The sequence below is a fragment of the Orcinus orca genome, chromosome 7, assembly GCF_937001465.1.
Source record: "Orcinus orca chromosome 7, mOrcOrc1.1, whole genome shotgun sequence".
NCBI lineage: Eukaryota > Metazoa > Chordata > Mammalia > Artiodactyla > Delphinidae > Orcinus > Orcinus orca.
Window position 1 is genome coordinate 120116707 of NC_064565.1, and position 19139 is coordinate 120135845.

Here is a 19139-nt window from a genome sequence, read left to right on the forward strand (position 1 = left end):
TTATATATATTATATATATAACATATATATATATAATCAACCCAATAGGAAAATAGGTAAAACACATACGTAGACATTTCGTGGAAGAGGAGGTACATAAAGCCAATGAAAAGAAACATTCTCTTCATTAGTGATCAGCAAAATGCAAATCAAAAGTACACTGAGAGGGGCCTCCCTGGTGGCGCAGTGGTTGAGAGTCCGCCTGCCGATGCAGGGGACACGGGTTCGTGACCCGGTCCGGGAGGATCCCACATGCCGCGGAGCGGCTGGGCCCGTGAGCCATGGCCCCTGAGCCTGCGCGTCCGGAGCCTGCGCTCTGCAACGGGAGAGGCCGCAACAGTGAGAGGCCCGCGTACCGCAAAAAAAAAGTACACTGAGATACTTTCAGTTGGCAAAACCTCAGAAGTCTAAAAAGCCCAAATATTGGTGAGGATGTAGAGCAACAGGACTTCTTATGAACTGCTGGAGGAAGTGTAGATTGGTAGAAGCACTCTGAAGACAACTTAGTAATTTGCCTGGCAAGTTGACCATCATATGAACTATGTCCTAGCAGTTCTACTTCTAGGTATAAGTCTAGGGAAAACTCACATCTACACCAGGAGATGTGAAAGACACAGCTTTTTTTTTTTTTTTTTGCAATAGCAAGAAGTCTAAATCCAACCCAAATTCCTACTAAACAAGAAAGGATAAAGTACGGTATAATCACACTGAGGAATATTATACAGCAGTAAAAATGGCAACCCACAACGATGTGGAGACGTTAATGCTGAGTGAGAAAAGAGTGCATATACCACAATGTCCTATTAATAAAGTTCATAAAGAGCAAAATCAAAACCATATATTGTCTAAGGTATTCATAAAAATTTTAAAACTAATTTAAGGAGGCACAGAAGAGATAAGCACAGAAATTCGGGTCACAAGGAGTTGGGAATTGCACGTGACCAGATGAGCCGGCCAGCGTTCTAGCTCCCAGGTTGGGTGCCGGCCCCCAGGTGTCATTGTGTCCTTACCATTTATTTACTTATTTACACGTTAAGCATTAAAACTAAACTCTTCTAAATTGAACACTTTTAATTCAGGAGCACAACTCGCGGTTTTTAAAAAGCCTGCGGTATTTTAAAATGAAGGACTCACCCCCAAGTGTATTGGTTCCGTACGTGATTGTTATCTAATGAATTGGCAAGATTGGGCCTGTCCCCCGAGGGCCACTGAGGGCAGCCCCAGGCACTTCCCAGACGCCGGCCCGGTCCGAGTGCCCAGGTCCACAGTGTCCCCTGCTCCGAGGCAGCCCTGCCCAGATTCTGGCCTCTCCAAGCACCTGGGGGAGGCCGTAGACCTCTGTCCAGACCCTCACACCAGAGCTGACCTGTGGCTGTCTTAACCTGGCTTCGAGTCACCCCCTCTAACAACAGCAACACTGCTTTGTTCTTGGGGCCTCTCCTGGCACCTGGCACCCGGGCTCTCCTCTCCCAGAAATTGACGAGTGCCGATCCCAGCCGTGCCTGCATGGGGGCTCCTGCCAGGACCGCGTCGCTGGGTACCTGTGTGTCTGCAGCCCAGGGCATGAAGGAGCCCGCTGCGAGCTGGGTAAGACAGGTCCCGGCCCTCGCTGCGGGCCGGCAGCTCCGGCACCCCGGCCGTGGGCCTGGGGCACTGGCCTCCCCTGGCCGTGGTCACCTTGCTCCAGCTGCCCCTCTCCCTGGGCTGGTCTCTGGTTGGGCACTGCCTGCTCTCTCAGGTCCCTGCCAGCTCTGATGTCCAGAAGGACAGCAGTTTATAAATATCTCTGCTTCTGCCTCCCCAGGGGGACTGAGAGCTCAGCTGAGAAAAGCTAGCCTCCTGCAGCCTCTGGCCTGGGGGCAGGGGGGCAGGTCACACCCCAGTGCTCTGCGCCAGAGGAGGGAGGGGAGGCCTGCCGGGTGCACCGCTGAGCAAGCCCTGCTCCCCGCACGCCTGTGGGGTCCTCTGAGCCCCGAGACAGAGACACCGCCCCGGCATGGCGGGGCAGGCCCAGGATGTCCAGTCGGGGCCCCTGCGAAGCCTGGGCGGTGAAGGCCGGAGCGGCCTGGGGGCAGGCTCTGTGGGCAGAGTGGAGGGCAGCGGCGAGGCTGAAGCCGCGGTGCACAGGAGACCCCGGGGGCGCGGGGTCATGCCGTCACATGTCCCGTCTCTGCAGAGACAGACGAGTGCCTGACGCAGCCCTGCAGAAACGGAGGCTCCTGCAGGGACCTCCCAGGGGCCTTTGTCTGCCAGTGCCCCCCAGGCTTCGTTGGAGTCCACTGCGAGACAGGTAGGGGCTGCGCTTGGGGGATCCCCATGCGCCAGGTCCTCAACCACACTCGCTAGGCCCCTGACACCCCGGGAAAACCTCTTGTCAACGAACGTAGACCCTGGGCCACTCAGAGAGCAGGGGGATGGGGGCAGTCCCCGTGGCCCTGCTGGACAGGACCCCTGGGGGAGGGGCCCCAGGGGGGAGGAGGAGGGGAGGGCCGGGTGCCCGCCAAGGGGAGGGGCCCGTCGCCAGCCCCTTCCGCCCGAGGGGCTCGCCCCGCTGCCCTGCGCCCCCGCCCGGCCTCCCTCCTGCCTCCCCTTCCCTTCTTCCCGCTGTCCTCTCCTCCCTCCCCCAGACACCCCCCTGCCGCCCTGGCCGACTCTCTGGGTGTTCTCCAGAGGTGGACGCCTGCGACTCCAGGCCCTGCCAGCACGGAGGCCGGTGCGAGAACGGTGGCGGGGCCTACCTGTGTGTCTGCCCAGAGGGCTTCTTCGGCTACCACTGCGAGACAGGTGGGGCCCAGCCGCCCTTCCCTCCTCCGGGGTCCTTTCCTCTGCCTGCCCCCGCCTCCTGTACTTACCCTCCCCGGCGATCTCACGTCCCCCCCAGCTCCATGTCCAGCCACAGGCCCTGCTGTCGCTGCACCGGCCAAGCTCAGGGCCGCCCCGGGGGCCAGGAACTCACGGTTCCTCACATCGGGATACCCTCCCTGATCAGCCTGAGCAGGGGCTCCTTGGGGACCAGGTCCCGGCTGGAATGTCCCTCCTGGACGAGGGCTTCCCTGACCACAGACCTGCAGGGGCCCCCACCCTATCACCCGTCTCCCCAGCACCATTTTTCTCCTTTGGAGCACTTTCCCATCTCTGGGACTGTCTGGCAGTACTTCTCTCAACTTGCTGCTGTGTATCCCCTCCCAAAACAGGCCTATCCCCGGGGTGGGGCGTGGCCTGACCTGGGCTGTTCGAGTGTCCCCAGCCCCTAAGCTGAGCGTGGCTGGCTCCACTCAGACCTACTATAGTGTGGATGGGCTTCTGGGCTCCAGCACCACAGTGCGGACCGCCTGTGGCCAGAGAGCCCCACTGCACAGGCCTGGGGCGGCGGAGGGCACTGCAGGCTCTGGCCTGTGAGCTTGGGGCCGCACCCGCACCCCAACCCCAGTGCTCTCAGCTGCCTGCTGCCCCCCGGGGGTGGTCGCCCCAAGTCACCTTGGCTCGGGCCGGGGCAGCAGGGCCTGGTTCACAGTCAGAGGCCTTCCCTGCCTGGCCTCTCCACGGGGCCCCAGCAAGCCCTGCCCTCCCCCTACGAGAGTGCCCGCACCCCCCGTATCCACCTCCCCAGAGTGCGGCCGTGATACCACCCACCTCCACCCCGCAACTGCATCAGCACAGGAACGGCCCTGGGTCAGGACCAAGGCCCAGCTGGAGGGGGGCCTGGCGATGTGTGCGCACTCACGGCTGCCTCCCCCCTCGCAGTGAGCGACCCCTGCTTCTCCAGCCCCTGTGGGGGCCGCGGCTACTGCCTGGCCAGCAACGGGTCCCACAGCTGCACCTGTAAAGCGGGCTACACGGGCAAGGACTGTGCCAAAGGTGAGGCGGCCAGGGTGCCGACGTCGGGGGCAGACTCCCCTCCTCCCCAGGGCTGCAGACACCCCGTGGGACGGGCCAAAGGGCCAAACGGCCCCCAGGGCCGAGTGTCCAGGCGGCTGCTCTCCCAGACTCTGCCCGGGAAGCCGGGAGGAGCAAACAGGCCGACGGGCGGCATCAGCGCAGTCACGCATGCGCTCACACGGGAGACCCTCCAGGAGCCCAAGGCGGGCTCCCACCAGCAGTGGCCCACCTGCGCCCCGGGGTAGCCAGGCCCGAGAGCTAATGGGCCAGACACCTGCCTGGGGGCCGGGGCTTCCACGGCCGACAGCTGACCACCCCCCTTCCCTTGTTCTTGACTGAAACCCTGAAGAGCTCTTCCCACCAACGGCCCTCAAGGTGGAGCGAGTGGAGGAGAGCGGGGTCTCCATCTCCTGGCGCCCACCCGAAGGCCCAGCCGCCCGGCAGATGCTCGACGGCTACGCGGTCACCTACGCCTCTTCAGACGGCTCCTACCGCCGCACGGACTTCGTGGACCGGGGCCGCTCCTCGCACCAGCTCCGGGCCCTGGCGGCCGGCAGGGCTTACAACATCTCCGTCTTCTCGGTCAAGCGCAATGCCAACAACAAGAACGACATCAGCAGGCCCGTGGTGCTTCTCACCCGCACGCGTGAGTGTCTGCGGACCTGCCCGCCCCCCCGAGGGCCCCACGGGCCGCACGCCCCGGAGCCGGCTGGGGGCCAGCCAGCCAATCCCCGACACTGGCGCCAGCGCTGCCAGGCAGGGCAGAGAGGGAACCTTCTCACAGAGGAGAGGAACAGCTGCGGGACAGAGACGGCGATGGGGGTGAGGGAGCGAGACTGGGGAAGTGCAGCGGGGCCCCTGAGAAGGTCCTGGGCTGATTTGCCAGCCCACACTGGGGCGGGGCCGAGGGGAGGCGGCCAGGTACCCCGGGGGTGAGGACGGAGCCTCCTTGCTGCAGGTCAAGAGAAGGGGCAGCAGGGGCCGCAGGGAGGGCCCTCTGGGGGAGCTGCCCTGAATGGAAGTTGTGTGTAAGGGCGTCCAGAGAGGCTTGGTGCCCCAGCTGGCTTGTCTGCTCCTGGGATCAACAGGGGAGGGGGGAGAATCCCAGAACACACCCATGATGGTGGGATGGTGGGCGCTGGCCCAGGGGGTCAAGAGACTGGGGAAGGGGCGGCTGGAGGCTGGAGGGTGGAGCGAGAACTGGGAATTGATGTGACCACTGGGCGTGTCGAGAGCCCCGTGGGGTGGCTGATGGGCTCCGAGTGAGGCCCGGGGCAGGTGGACACAGGCAGGCGGCTGGGTGCGGACCCTCGGAGGACGGGCGGGGGAGCACCTTCTCAGGTGCCCCGGGAGGAGGGAGGCAGGCATCCTGGCAGCAGCTGCCGGCCCGAGCAGACGCTGACACCGAGGACATTGAGGGCCAGTGCAGGGCGAGACGAGGACTCAGGACAGCACGTCCTGGGGGAGGCCCCGAGCGGTGCCGAGGACACACCGGGCCAGCAGGGCGGGCCGGGCACGTGGCCGAGGAGCGAGCCCTCAGGGGCCTGGGGGAGGAGTAGGCCACCCTCAGCCTGGCTTCAGGAAGAAGTGCTTTTGCGCTGCTCGAGGTGGGGTCTGCCGGGGAAAGGCCTCTGGAAGGAAGACAGGGTGGGAGGGGTACCACTGCGCGCAGAATGGGGCGCTGCACCCCGGGAGCTTCGGGCGCCCCTCTCCGCTCCCTTGACTGGGGTTCGGCCCCCTCCCTGAGGTCGCCAAGGACCCTTCCTGGCTTCTCCCCGTCAGGCCCCTGGACCACCCAGACAGTGCAGGTAGTCGCTGTCGGTGCCACTGAGACAGCCAGCCAGAGGGTCAGGAAGGGCCCACCTCACCCCTGGCGGTCTGAAGGGGCCAAGACCGCCCAGAGCAGTGTCCACAGCAACCCCTCTGGAGCCCCCCCAAGGCAGGGGCCTGGGGCGTGTCCACCCACCCCGACTCCGCACTGGGCTGGGGGACATGTTCAGCTAGCCCAGGCTGGATGGCTCACCGTGAGGCCACCTCTCCGCGCCTCCTCTCTTGTGCTGGCCCCGCCCTACCCAGGGGTGAGGAGGTGCCACACGGCTGTGCCCCCATTGTCCCCAGGACCCCGCCCCGTCGAGGGCCTTGAGGTCACCAACGTGACCGCCAGCACCATCTCGGTGCGATGGGCTCTGCACAGGATCCGCCACGCCACCGTCAGCAGCGTCCGTATGTCCATCCGCCACCCCAAGGCCCAGGAGGACGAGTCCACCGACGTGGACAAGGGTGTGGACAAGTTCACATTCAGGTGAGAGCGCGGCGGCCTTGCCCCACCCCGGCTCCCAGCCTCGCTCTTGCCGCCACCCTGTGCTCCCCACCTGCCCAGCCCCTGGGGGAGCAGGGGCGCTTGGTCGGTCCTGGGTCTCACTCCTGCCTCGCCTCCTCATGGGGCCACCAGACAGGTGTTTCAAAGCGCCCCCAAAAGCAGAGACACTCTAAAAATCTGAGGACAGACCTCCTGCACGGAGGCCAGTGAGACACTGGCTACCCAGAGGCCAGCCCAGAGTTCTTCCAGCCTGAGTCACGCAGACAGACGCCTCTGAGAGGGAGAAACCGTGGCACCCCTGGGTCGCCTGACATTTTTATCTTGTTCAGTAATATGTTCGAACCTTAAACTAGGCATATAAACTTCTTAGGCTTAATTATTACAAATTACATACAAACAAAACTACAAAAATAAAATTCAAATGAACATCAGTCATTCAGAATGGCCGGTGACTGAAATAAACCCCTTAGCAACCCTGCAGGGAAGCCTCAGACCCCACGGCCTAGGCGCCCCGGCTCAGGGACCCCTGTGGGCTGCTCGTCAACCAGAGAGGTTTCCAGCCCTGGCCAGGAGGGCAGGCAGTGCTGGAGGGCAAGGGTGAGGAAGAGTGCTGGCAGCCTCCCAGGTAGGGGTCCCCAGGCTGGGGAGTAAAGTCGGCTCCACTCCAGGACACGCCCACCAAATTCCTGCGCAGCAGTCTGGGCGGGCTCAGCGGGAACAGCCCTGCAGCGTCCAGCCCAGAGCAGCCACAGGCCACGGCCAGGGGGCGGGGCTCTGGAAGGTGAGGCCAGGCCAGGCGGGGCGCTCTGTCCGCCACGTCTTCTGAACCACCCACATTTTGGTACGTTTCTGGTTTGCAGACTTCTCACAACCACTTTTTCTGTGCACGTCTGTCCTTTCCGTCTAAGCAGACGGCTGTCAGTGCTGGAGACGACACTCCACTTTCTTTGTCTTTTAAGTATTGCTGTGACTCTCCTTGATTCACATCCTGCCCACTTCCTAAGAGTGGCAGGACAGAAACACAAATGGAGCCCAAGGTGGGCATTTTGTGGCTACGTCAGGGTCCCCAAGACCACGCCCACGTTCACTAGGGGGCCCCCAGGACTCAGCAGAGGCCGTGCTCACAGCTGGATTCAGGACAGAGAAAGGATACAAAGAATATCAGTAAAAGGAAGGGGCTCAGGGACAAGTCGGGGACCAGGCGTGAGCTTCCAGAGCCCCCTCCCCTCACATGACACGCTTAGCTCTGCACCACCAGCCGTGACGAGACCGTGAGGTGCTGTCTCCCCGGGGAGCCCGTCGGAGACACAGCGCCTGGGGCTTTTCCTGGGAGTGGTCGCGGGCACCTGTGCCTGGTGAAGGTTCCAGACTCCCAGGAGGAAGCGGCACTCCGCAGGAGCCTCACTGGGCACAAACGTCTAGGGGCAGCGAGGCCATCTGCTCCACGAGGGGGCTGGGGACCCTCCCGGCGCGCCCAGCCCAGGGCCAGCCTCGCGGGGGGGCGGGGGCCTGTTAACCCTTTTCCTCCAATTGCCCTATTCCGGCCTCTCCTGTCTTAACACCAACCACCCCGGCAGGCCTGTGACCTTCCCAGCCACTCCAATACTAGACAGACAGACCGGGGAGTAGCTTCCTACCCCCGGAGCACTCAGGTCTCAGGCCACAAATCTGGCCTTCGTGGAGGCTGCCTGGCCACCAGCACTGGCACGACCCCTGGCCCCCGTCACACCCGCGCGGACGAGCCTCAGTCTGGCAGCACAGCCGTCCCGTTCCTCTCTCCCTGGCCTCCCCTCCCCACAGGGCCCTGCTTCCAGGAAGGAGATACACCATCTGGGTGACTGCCCTCAGCGGGCCTGGGGGGCAGGAGCACCCCACCAAGAGCCTGGCCTCGGCGCCGCTGCACGTGTGGACCCGTAAGTAGGATGGCGAGGGCTCGGCTCGCACGGGGGCTTCTGGAAGCTCTCGCCTCCCCCTGAGCCCTCAGTCCTCTCCAAAGTGGCTGCAGCACCAGAAACCTGGCCCTGGCCACGTGTAGCAGGCGTGCCCAGAGGCGCCCGGGATGGCGGCTGCAGGGGGCTGGGTGGCCCTCCCGCGGGGGACGACCTTCCTAGGCAGCCCTCCGCGTGGCTGCCCGCACGCTGCCGGGCTGCTGCGGGACCAGGGTCACCAAGCAAGGACAGGAGGGACAAGCGGCAAGTTGCCCGAGTGAGCGCCACGCTGTCACGGGGAGGACACCCGGCCCTCACTGCCCCTCCCTCCCCAACACGCGGGCTGTCCGGGCACAGGGGGCACAGTGGACAGGGGTGGGGAAAGGGGCGGGGGCTTGGTGAGCAGGGCCTCGCCCGGTGGTGCAGGTGGACAGCACAGGCTCAAGTCCTTGCTCTGACCCTCAGTGCTGGGGCCCTGGCCCACCCTCTGCCTGTCTAGCCCCCTCCCCTATCTACATCCCAGGAGAAGGCGTGCATGGCCAGGCTCGAGGGATGGAAAGTGTCACCGGGAGGGCCCCCTGATGGACTGACCAGGCAGGGGGCCTCACCGGGGGCCAGCGGGTGGCATTCTGGGGGTGCCTCTTGGGGCAGGAGGGGGAGCTGCTGCAGGCCCTGAGCAGGTGCAAACGCCCCTCCACACCACGCTTTAGGACCACGAAGTGGTCTGTAATCACCCAAGCTGGCTTCAAATGAAGCTTCAGCAATCCGTGTCAGATCTTTAAACCGTGTCCTGGGCAGAAGACCCCGTCAACCCCCGTTCACTTCCCTCCCCTGCTCCGTGCTCGCCCAGGGCCTCTGCCGCCAGCCAACCTGACCGCCGCCCGAGTCACGGCCACCTCCGCCCACGTAGTCTGGGATGCCCCCACTCCGGGCACCTCACTGGAGGCCTATGTCATCAACGTGACCACTAGCCAGAGCAGCAAGAGCCGCTACGTCCCCAACGGGAGGCTGGTGTCCTACACAGTGCGGGACCTGAGGCCTGGGCGGCGGTACCAGCTGTCAGTGACGGCCGTGCAGAGCGCCGGGGGCGACCAGCTGCACAGCGAGCCCGCTCACCTGTACATCATCACCTGTAAGTGCGGCACCTTGTCCGGGAGGCAGCTCTCCTGCTCTGGCCCAGGCCACACTGTCCCAGGGACAGACAGGCAGCCGAGCACAGGGCTGTGCTGACACAGAATTGCATGCATGGAAGTTGGGGGAGGAGTTCCTGGGCAGCTGGTGCTGGGGCAGTGAGCTGACAGTTCAGAAGACTAAGCATCTCACTCCTCACCTTGTGCCGTCTGCCCGAGTGGACCCCAGATGGCTGAGTGGTAAATACAGGGCATCACCCTGAAAACAAGCGCCGAGAGTGGGCAGTGGCAGCGTGGAGGCGGCCCTGGGTGGCAGCGTGGCAGCCTGGCAGCCAGGCCTGAGCCGTGAGGAGCTGCTGGACCGCAGCATGGGAAGGAGGGGCAGGACAGCCTCAGCAAGGGGTGGGCTGGGAGAGGCAAGAAGGAAGGGCAGAGTGGGCGGACGGAGGGTGGGGGCAGCTGAGGAACACGGAGGCTCAAGGCCACGGTGAGGGCACGGGTCGGCTCCCAGGAGCACAGGAGGCCCGCTGGGTCCTGCGGGGGTCCTGCCCGACCCCGCTTACACGTCACAGCTCACAAGAGGACGGCCGGTCTGGATGGTGCTGCGGGGAGGTGGGCGGCGGCCCGGGCTCCCTCCTCTCCCAACCCACCGACCTGCCCTCAGGGCATGGGGCGCACTTGCCCTGTGACATTCAGACCCAGCTCAGCCCCAGGCGCGCCCGCCAGGCAGACAGGGCAGGTCGGGGCCCCTCTGTGAGCTGGTGGGGGGCGGGGGGTCTCGCAGGTGAGGCGGGTACCCAGCCCTGGGGGTGGGGGCTGCTGAAGGCCACGGTTAGGTGACAAGGACCCACGGAGGAGCCATGCCCTCTCTCTCGGGGTGTGCAGGGCGTGGGCCTCAGATGAGGTGAGTCTGGACGGGGTCCGAGGCCCGGCCCCACCTGCAGGCGGAGAGCCTGGGCCAGGGTGGGGGGCGGGGACCGGCACCTGGACCACTCCCAGGCTGCATCCGCAGCTCCCCATCAGGCGGGGAGCGGGGCTCGGGGTGGGATGGGGGTACGCGCCCCTTCGGCTCTCACCTCGGAGCAGCGGGGCAGGACGGGGGCACAGGGAGCCCCAGACCAGCCCGCGCGGCCACCCTGTCCTCCACCCGCCCGCAGCCGCAAGGGACGGCGCCGACAGACGCTGGCACCGGGAAGGACTCCCCCCGCGGGCGCTCAGAACCCGACCGGCCCCCGCGCGCCTGCCGGAGCTGCGTCTGCTCAACGACCCCGGCGCCCCCGCACCGCCGACCCAGGCCCCCAGGTGCCCGCCTCAGCCGCCGCCCCTGAGAGCCCGGGCCCAGAACCCACCTGCTGACCCGCGCTGACTCTCCCACAGGTTCTCGGAGCTCGTGGACGGCAGAGGACGAGTGAGCACCAGCTTCCGGAGCTCGCCTGGCAGACGGGTCACCGTGAGATCACGTGAGTGCCAGGCCTCCCAGTGGGATGAGGGTCGAGGTCCCTGAAACCTGGGCTTCAAGACCACCTCCAGTGCCCCGCACCGTCCCCAGCAGGGGACCCCGATGGGGTCGGAGGCCCTGGGCTCCAGGGAGAGAAGCCGCTCAAGAAGGCGGCCCAGGGACAGTCCTGGGCGCGAGGCAGCAGGCTTCATGGTCAGCGCGCTGTGGCATCCTGATCTCTCCTAGAACCCACGGCTCTGGTGCAGCTGGAGAACGCGGAGGAGGTCCCCGAGCAGGTCAGCCTGGCCCTCCAGCTCCCCGGACGCAGTGGTGACAAGGGCGTGGAAAGTAAGTCAGCAGGAGTGGATTTCAGGGCTGACCACCCTCAGGGGCCTGAAGGACCCCAGTGAGGAGGGCTGAGGCACGGGGCCTGCCCGAGGGGCAGCCGAGCGCCCCGCCCTGGAAAGGGGGGACCAAACCACACCACGCAGGCAGACCAGAACAGGCCTGGGGGCTGCAGCCACCCAGACATTCAGGGTCCTCCCTGGAGAGACTGGCCCACCGCTGCCCCCTGCAGACGGCCCCTCCTCTCCCTCTGCGAGCAGCAGAGCCCTCCCTGCCTCTCCCAGAGATGTACAGGGAGCAGGACGGCAGCAATGAGTGGAGGGGCAGCCGCTGGGCGGCTCCAGCTGGAGGACCGCCTAGGAGGCTGCCGCTACCCAGGCTCGGCAAGCAGGGCCTGAACTGTCTGCCGGTGAGGGCCACAGCTGGGCAGCTCCAAGAAGCCACCTTCCTTCCTCAAACTCAGACCCTTGCTCTATCTTTCCTCCCGTTCTAACCCTCGGGGCCTTGTCCCTCTGGGGACAGTTCTAGGAGCCAGTGGCCCTTTCTCCTGAGCTACACCACAGGCTCAGACTGGGCTCACCCATCAGCCAGTCCCCAGAGAAGGCAGAGTACTCGGTAAAGGGAGAGTCAAGCGCCCAGGATGCGGCCTCACCTGCAGGCCCCCAGCGCACCCAAGGACACCTGGACACATCCAGGCACCTGCACCACAGGGTGTGTTTGCCAGCGGTGGCTCCACGGTCCCACAGCCCAGCACCCCTCACTGTACGAGGCCTTGGTGAGCACCGGGGGGGCAGTTTGCGGGTCGGACGCGGTCAGAAAATGAAGCCACCGGCTAAGGTGCGGTCAGAGTGTTGCTGGCGTTTTGTAAGTGAAAAAACAAACATTTTATCTGATGGTGTGCGTTATGTCAGCCCTTTTAAATATCAGATGTTTCATTTCACAAAACTCAGAAATTAGAGGGATGTGAGTGACCTCTCCTGGGTCCCTTCTTAAGGAGAGATTCGAGGTGGCACCAGGCTGGCCCCGGATGTCACTGCCATCTGCAGCGTTTGCTAACGTGAGGGACGAAGCCTTGAGAGAGTGTGAGATGATTTTAGGTGATAACAGGACAAAACATCTCTAATGGCCCCCAGGTGCACAGAATTAGTCGCGGTCTTTGGCTCCTGTCACACTCTCACCATCAGGCCAGGCTGGCCCCCTTTTACTTAGTGAGTCTGGTTGGTTAGCTTTTGCTAAACTAACAGCCTTCCGACCTGGAACCCACCCATGAACCAGAACACAGCAGTAACCTGTGTCTTGCTGTTGTCCTCCCAGTGAACCACGAGCTTGAGTTCGTGCTGCCATCCCTCTGCTCCATCAGAGGCTGGATGGTAGGAGTGAGTTCACCGCCCGCATGGGTGTCCGACAGCCACAGGCTTTCCTCACCGGGCAGCATCTGGCTGTGTGCCGCCCCCAGACCCGCGTTTGCGCCCAGCATCCTGTGCTCGTTCACCCTCACTGTCCAGCATCTAGTCCGTCGGTGAACTCGCTCCGAGGGCACGTGGGCCGTGTCTGCCGTTGTCGGCAGTGCTGCTCTGTGCTCCTGTACACATCTCCCGGCTCGTGTGCAGGCTCGGGATGTGTGAATGCCCCAGTGACAAGAGACTGCGAGTTGTCTTCCAAGTGGGGTATCAGTCTGGATCCTCCCAGCAGCAGTCAAGAGGTGCAGTGAGTTGGCCCACAGTCTCTCCAGAATCTGAGCTTGTCAGGTTTCGCCGTCCTGCCAGCAGGACGGGTGTGAAGAGCACTGTAATGATCTGATCTGTGTCCCTCGAGAACTGGCGTGGTCGGCACCTCGTCGTGGCCCCCTCCTCCGTGCCGCTGCCTGGCTTCCTCAGGCCGAGCCTGACCACCTTAGAGGCTGCCTCTTTGGCAAGGCTCGCAGTCCCACGGGGCCAGTCCTCTCGCTGCCCATCAATGTCTTGGCTGTTCTTGCCTTTGTATTTCTGTAAACGTTTACAATCAGCTTGCCAAGGTCCACAAAGTACTTGTTGGAACTTTACATGGCCAAACTTCTGAGGCCCTATATGCCTGAAAATACACTTATTAGCCCTCACATTTGAAGGACAATTTAGCTAGGTATAAAATTCGAGGTTCAAAGTTCCTCTCCCATTCAGTTCTTCAAACATTTGTCCACTGTCATCAACTGTGCTGTCACTGGGTGTCAATCTTGTTCTTGTTTCCTTCTAGAATAATCTGCTCCTTCTCTCTGGTAGTTCTTAGACTTTTCTTTCTAGGGAAAGAAAAGTCTAAGGGAAGGACGATCCCCAGAAAGCCCCAGGCACCCCCCAAGCACAACAGTTAATGCTCCTGATTTGGCATTTGCTCACCAAGCAACTCTCCAAGTCAGGGCCGCTCCTTCAAGCACCCAGGAGATGCTCCTGGAGGATTCCCAAGATTCCTGCCATCCTGGGAACTTGGAGTGAATGCAGAAGCTGGTCAAATTCTTCCTGTTTCCCCCAATTTCTCACCCCAGGAGGGCTTTTGGACTCTGCTGGCTTTATCCCCTTGACACCCATACAAGTGGGGGCAGAACTTAAACCTCTCTACTCTGTAATTTATCCTTCATATAGGAGGAGCCCATTGCCCCCGCCCCAGGGTGCAGCCCCATCCTTGTCCCCCACCTTCGTTCAAAACAGCCTTCTCTTTGTTTTTATTTACTCGTGTGTTTGTGTGTGTGTGTGTGTGTGTGTGTGTGTGTGTCTGTCACGATAAACTCAGGATTCAGTGGAGACTTTGTAAAATGAGGCTACAGAGTGGTGCCCCAGTAAAACCCCCACTGCTGCATATAACTCTAGGCTTCGGGTCCCAGCTGCCCGAGCACGGCACAAATGTCAGTCACAGTCTCTGCAGGCTGCTGTCCCAAGTACAGAGAGTAAGGATTGCTGACGTGGGCTCACAGGTTCTAAACACCCCTACACACTTCCATGTTCTGTAAGGTTACCATAAAATGTCTCTGGACAATTGTTATGTACAGTGTCTAAAATCCATATGGAATTGGAAGGGACCCGGAATAGCAAAAAACATCCTAAAAAAGTAGGAAGACTCACATACCCGTTTGTCAAAACTTAGTACAAAGCAATGGTAATCAAGTCACTGCCAGATACTGGCACGAGGATAGACTTATAAATCAGTGGAATAGAATTAAGAGTCCAGAAATAAACCTATACATCTGTGGTCAACTGATTTCAACAGGGGTGCCAAGACCATTCAGTGGAGGAAAGAAGAGTCTTTTCAGCAAACGGTGCTGGCACAGCTGGATATCCACATACAAAAGAATGAAGTTGGACCCCCTACCTCACACCATACACAAAATTAATTAAAAATGGATCAAAGACCTAAATGTAAGAGCTAAAACTATAAAATTCTTAGAAGAAAACATGGGTAAATCTGTATTACCTTGGATTTGACAAAGGATTTTTTTTTAATATTTATTTATTTACTTATTTTTGGCTGCATCAGGTCGTAGTTGTGGCATGCAGGATCTTTCGTTGTGGCACACAGGCTTCTCTCTAGTTGTGGCACGCAGGCTCGAGAGACCATGGGCTCAGTAGTTGTGGCGCATGGGCTTAACTGCCCCACAGCATGTGAGATCTTAGTGCCCCAACCAGGGATCGAACCACGTCCCCTGGAAGGCAGATTCTTAACCACTGGACCACCAAGGAAGTCCCAAAGGATTTTTAGATATGGCACCAAAAGCAAGAGCAACGAAAGAAAAAACAGGTTAAGTTGGACTTCATCAAAATTTAAAACTTTCTGTGCTTCAAAAGACATCATCAAGGAAGTGAAAAGACAACACATAAAATGGGAGAAAATATTTGCAAATCATATATTTGAAAAGGAATCTGAATCTAAAATATATAAAGAACTCTTAAAGCTGAATAAGAGGAAGACAAATAACCCAATTAAGAAATAAGCAGGGCTTCCCTGGTGGCACAGTGGTTGGGAGTCCGCCTGCCGATGCAGGGGACGCGGGTTCGTGCCCCGGTCCGGGAAGATCCCACGTGCCGCGGAGTGGCTGGGCCCATGGCCCATGGCCACTGAGCCTGCGCATCCGGAGCCTGTGCTCCGCAACGGGAGAGGCCACAGCAGTGAGAGGCCCGCGTACCGCAAAAAAAAAAAAAAAAAAAAAAGAAGGAAAGGATCTGAATAGGCATTTCTCCAAGGAAGATATACAAATGGGAACAAGCCCATGAGAAGATGTTTGGTATCACTAGTCATCAGGGAAATGCTAATCAAAACCACAGTGAGATGCCTCTTCACATACACCAGGATGGCTAGAATGAAAAAGTCAGGATACCCACAAGCACTGATGAGGATGTGAAGAAACTGGAACCCTCCAACACTGCTGGTGGGAATGTAGAGTCGTGCAGCTGCTTCAGTTCCTCAAAGAATTAAATGTGGAGTTACCATGTGACCCAGCAATTCCACTCCTAGCTACACACCCAAGAGAAATGAAAACGTATGTCCACACAAGGACTTACACAGATGGCCACTGCAGCACTATTCACAATTGCCGAAAGGTGGAAACAGCTGATGAATGGATGAACAAATGTGTTATATTCAAAATTATTGAACCATAAAAAGGAATAAAGTACTGATAAATGCTACAACATAGATGAATCTTGAAAACATTATGCTAAGTGAGAGAAGCCAGTCATAAAGAACACATAATCTGATTCCATTCATGTGAAAGTCCAGAATAGGGAAACCTATAGTGATAGAAAGTAGATCAATGGTTGCTTCGGACTGGGGGTGGGGGGTGGAGGTATATGGGGTGAGAGCTAAAGGGCACTGGGTTTCTTTCTGAGGTGATAAGAACATTCTAAAATTGACCATGGGGATGGAGGCACATATCTGTGGCTATGCTAAAAATCTATACACTTCAAATGGCTGAATCGTATATAAAGTATATCTCAAAGCTGTTTCCAAATGTAATGTGCAGAACAGTGTTTTGGTGTCTCTTTGTGTAGGAAAGTGGGGAAGGGAAATATGAATGTACATACCTATTTTCTTATATTTAAAAATAAATAAAACTAATAAAAATGATTAACTCTATAATTAAGCAGAGAACAAGAATGAAGTAAAGGGAATGGAGAGGGAGGACAGGTATCTCTAAATGTACCTTTATAGATGTGACTTTAGAAATAAGAAAATGTTTTTTTAAATGACACCAAAAAAGAAAGCAATGCCTAAAATTTGAAAACAAACTGAAATAAACTTATTAACCATGCCGATGGCATAACCACACAGGAAAAAAAAAGGATCACTTCAAGTGATTTTTAAAACAGCATCCTAGGGACTTCCCTGGTGGTCCAGTGGGTAAGACTCCACGCTCCCAATGCAGGGGGCCCAGGTTCGATCCCTGGTTGGGGAATTAGATCCCACATGCATGCCGCAGCTAAGAAGTCTGCATGCCAAAGCTAAGAAGTCCACGTGCAGCAACTAAAGATCCCACGTGCCGCAACTAAGACCTGGCGCAGCCAAAATAAATAAATAAAACAGCATTCTGACTATTAACATCTAGTGGGATATAATCTAAGGATTAAAAGAATTGCCAAGAAATTTTAAGCTGTACTCAGTGATCTTAATGTCATTTCCAAACTATTACATGTACATTGTGGGATAAAGAAAATAATTATGTTAATGCCACAAAGATTTTCAGCATGAAGTGATACAATATAAAAATCAAAGAAGTAAAACCCCTGATTTTATTTAATTCTGTTCATTTGAACTGGAAATATTGGAATGAACTCATAATTTGTTCATTTTTATTTTTTAAATCTAATTTCCTAGTTCTGTCTCCTGAAAAGACCTGGAGCACTGACACCACAGTAACAGTGAGCCCCTTGATCAGCCAGACTGTGGACTCTAGATACCATTCTCCACTAAAAGGAACCAGGGGGGGAGTTCCCTGGTGGTCCAGTGGTTAGGACTCTATGCTCCCAATGCAGGGGGCCCGGGTTCGATCTCTGTTCAGGGAACTAGATCCCACATGCCACAACTAAAAAAAGATCCTGCATGCCACAACTAAAGATACTGCACACAGCAATGAAGATCCCACGTGCCGCAACTAAGACCCAGAGCAGCCAAATAAATAAATAAATATTTTTTTAATAAATAAATATATAGACTGCGGTCTTCAGAGAAATGGCTGATTCCAAGGCTGAAGCAGAACATGGACAAAATAAGCCCAGGACATGGGAATTCCCTGGGAGTCCAGTGGTTAGAACTCCGCCCTTTCACTGCCAAAGGCCCGGGTTCAATCCCTGGTTAGGGAACTAAGATTCCACAAGCTGCATGGTACAGCCTAAAAAAAAAAAAAAAAAAAAAAAATCCTAGGACATACTTGTAAAAAAGCAAGCAGGCTTTCAAAAACAACTAGGATTGTGTCTAAAGGGCACAGGAGCCAACCTGAAGGGGCTCCCACTGGCCAAAGATGGGATAATTTGAGCATGAAGAAAGCTAATGACAGCAACAGACTGAAACCCATCAAATATATACAAGTCCACAAGGTCATAACAATGGTAAGAAAGAAAGAACAACGTATTGGTCAACTTTAGAGCTTGCTGGGGGACCAACTCACTCTGCACGTGTACAAATAAAGGAAAAGAATGGAGCACTTACCTGGCCTTGCCTGTATGGACTGTATTTTAGGGTGACCAAGGGGTGGGTGAAGGAAAGCAGGTCTTCAGAGGGTACTCCCTAGCTAGTGGAGGCAGAGAAGTGACAGATCACATTAGACATGACCCTAGTAGAGATCAGGGATCTGTATGACTTCTCAAGCCATGAGGTGCAGAGCCTAAGAGAACTTTACTCTGGATTAATCAGGCTGCCAACACTGAACCAGTGATCGATCCTCACATCACGAAAACCAAATGCGGAGACCTCATATGTCTCCTGGTGTAGCCAAAGGGCACACAACCGCCTGTTGTGAAGCCAAAGCAAAGAAAAGACCATGTGAACCTGAATCCTATTAAGCCCCTTTCTCTTACTACCAGTTAACAGGAAACGTGGGGAGGGGGCAAGTTAATGCCGTAAGTCAGACCCAGAGGATGGGAATTCCACGGGACAAATGACCTCATTTCTTCAATAAATACAGAGGGGAAGAAGGTTAAATTTATAGATTAAAAGAGACTTGAGATACATCAAACTAAGGCAATGTGAATCTTTATGAATCTGAATTAGATGGGACCAACTGTAAGTAACATTTTTAAAGATGATCAGGGAAATGTGAACACGGACTGCGGTTTCTTGTGATATTAAGGAACTACTGTTAACTTTGTAATAATAGTATTGTGCTTAAGTCTTTATGTATTAGATACTTGCTGACATATTTACAGGTGAAATGGTTTCTGTGAACTGCTTTGAAATTCTCCAACTAGAGAAAGAAAGGCAGATGGTAAGCTGGAAATAGATTAAACAAGATTGGCAGAATGTTAAACAACCTCCCCCCACGAGGCGGCTGCCGAGAAGGGGGGTAAGGGAAGGGCTGGATTAGATGTGGAGGGGTTACTGGAAGTGGTGGCGTATGCACGATTCTTATTCTTTTGTGTTTCTTAGTTTTTTAAGAGTTAAAAATGAAAACAGCTATCTTGCAAAGCTTAAAAAAAAAAAAAAAAAAAGGACAGTGGACTCTAAGGGGGAGGGACAGGTCTGCCCCTCCCAGGCAGCACCACTGACCAACCTGCCTCTAGCTCCCAGAGTGCGGAAGGCAGACAGCGGCCCAAGGGGCACAGACGCCAGCACAGAGTGCTGCACAGAGGCTGCCTAGGGCTGGGACTTGGGGACACACAGCTGGCTCGGGGACAGGCACTGGAGGATGAGGAGGGCTCTCAAGGGTTGGCCTCTGTGTTCCGAGTAGAAGAAACCCTGTGCGGCGGGGCAAAGTCAGCAGAAACGTGGGGCAGGGGGCACAGGCCAGGGCAGAGCGAGGAGTCTCTCCCAAAGACGACCAGAGTGCAGCCATGATCTAAGCTGTGAGCCGAGGCTCCTCTGCCTTGTGACGGCTCAGCACCGAGAGCCCTCCCTCTCTCCCTCGAGGTAATGGGGTCAGGGCT

General features: G+C 57.6%; 1 protein-coding gene across 12 annotated transcripts in view; it reads left to right on the top strand.

The window, feature by feature from the left end:
• SNED1 (sushi, nidogen and EGF like domains 1) overlaps positions 1-19139 on the top strand; it is a 90463-nt gene that overhangs the window by 58688 nt on the left and 12636 nt on the right. For 7 of the 12 annotated variants that reach the window (XR_007478519.1, XM_049712550.1, XM_049712548.1 and 4 more), the window contains 12 exons: positions 1474-1587; positions 2177-2290; positions 2671-2784; positions 3745-3858; positions 4229-4525; positions 5998-6181; positions 8000-8112; positions 8978-9259; positions 10415-10559; positions 10635-10717; positions 10942-11043; positions 18423-18481. Coding sequence is in view for 11 of the 12 variants with exons in the window: in XM_049712550.1 (XP_049568507.1) it covers positions 1474-1587; positions 2177-2290; positions 2671-2784; positions 3745-3858; positions 4229-4525; positions 5998-6181; positions 8000-8112; positions 8978-9259; positions 10415-10559; positions 10635-10717; positions 10942-11043; positions 18423-18481 (1721 nt within the window). In the remaining variant the exon portion in view is untranslated. Of the gene's footprint in view, positions 1-1473; positions 1588-2176; positions 2291-2670; positions 2785-3744; positions 3859-4228; positions 4526-5997; positions 6182-7999; positions 8113-8977; positions 9260-10414; positions 10560-10634; positions 10718-10941; positions 11044-18422; positions 18482-19139 lie in introns of those variants that run through there. The other 5 variants (XM_049712551.1, XM_049712555.1, XM_004262529.4 and 2 more) reach the window with 2 other exon arrangements.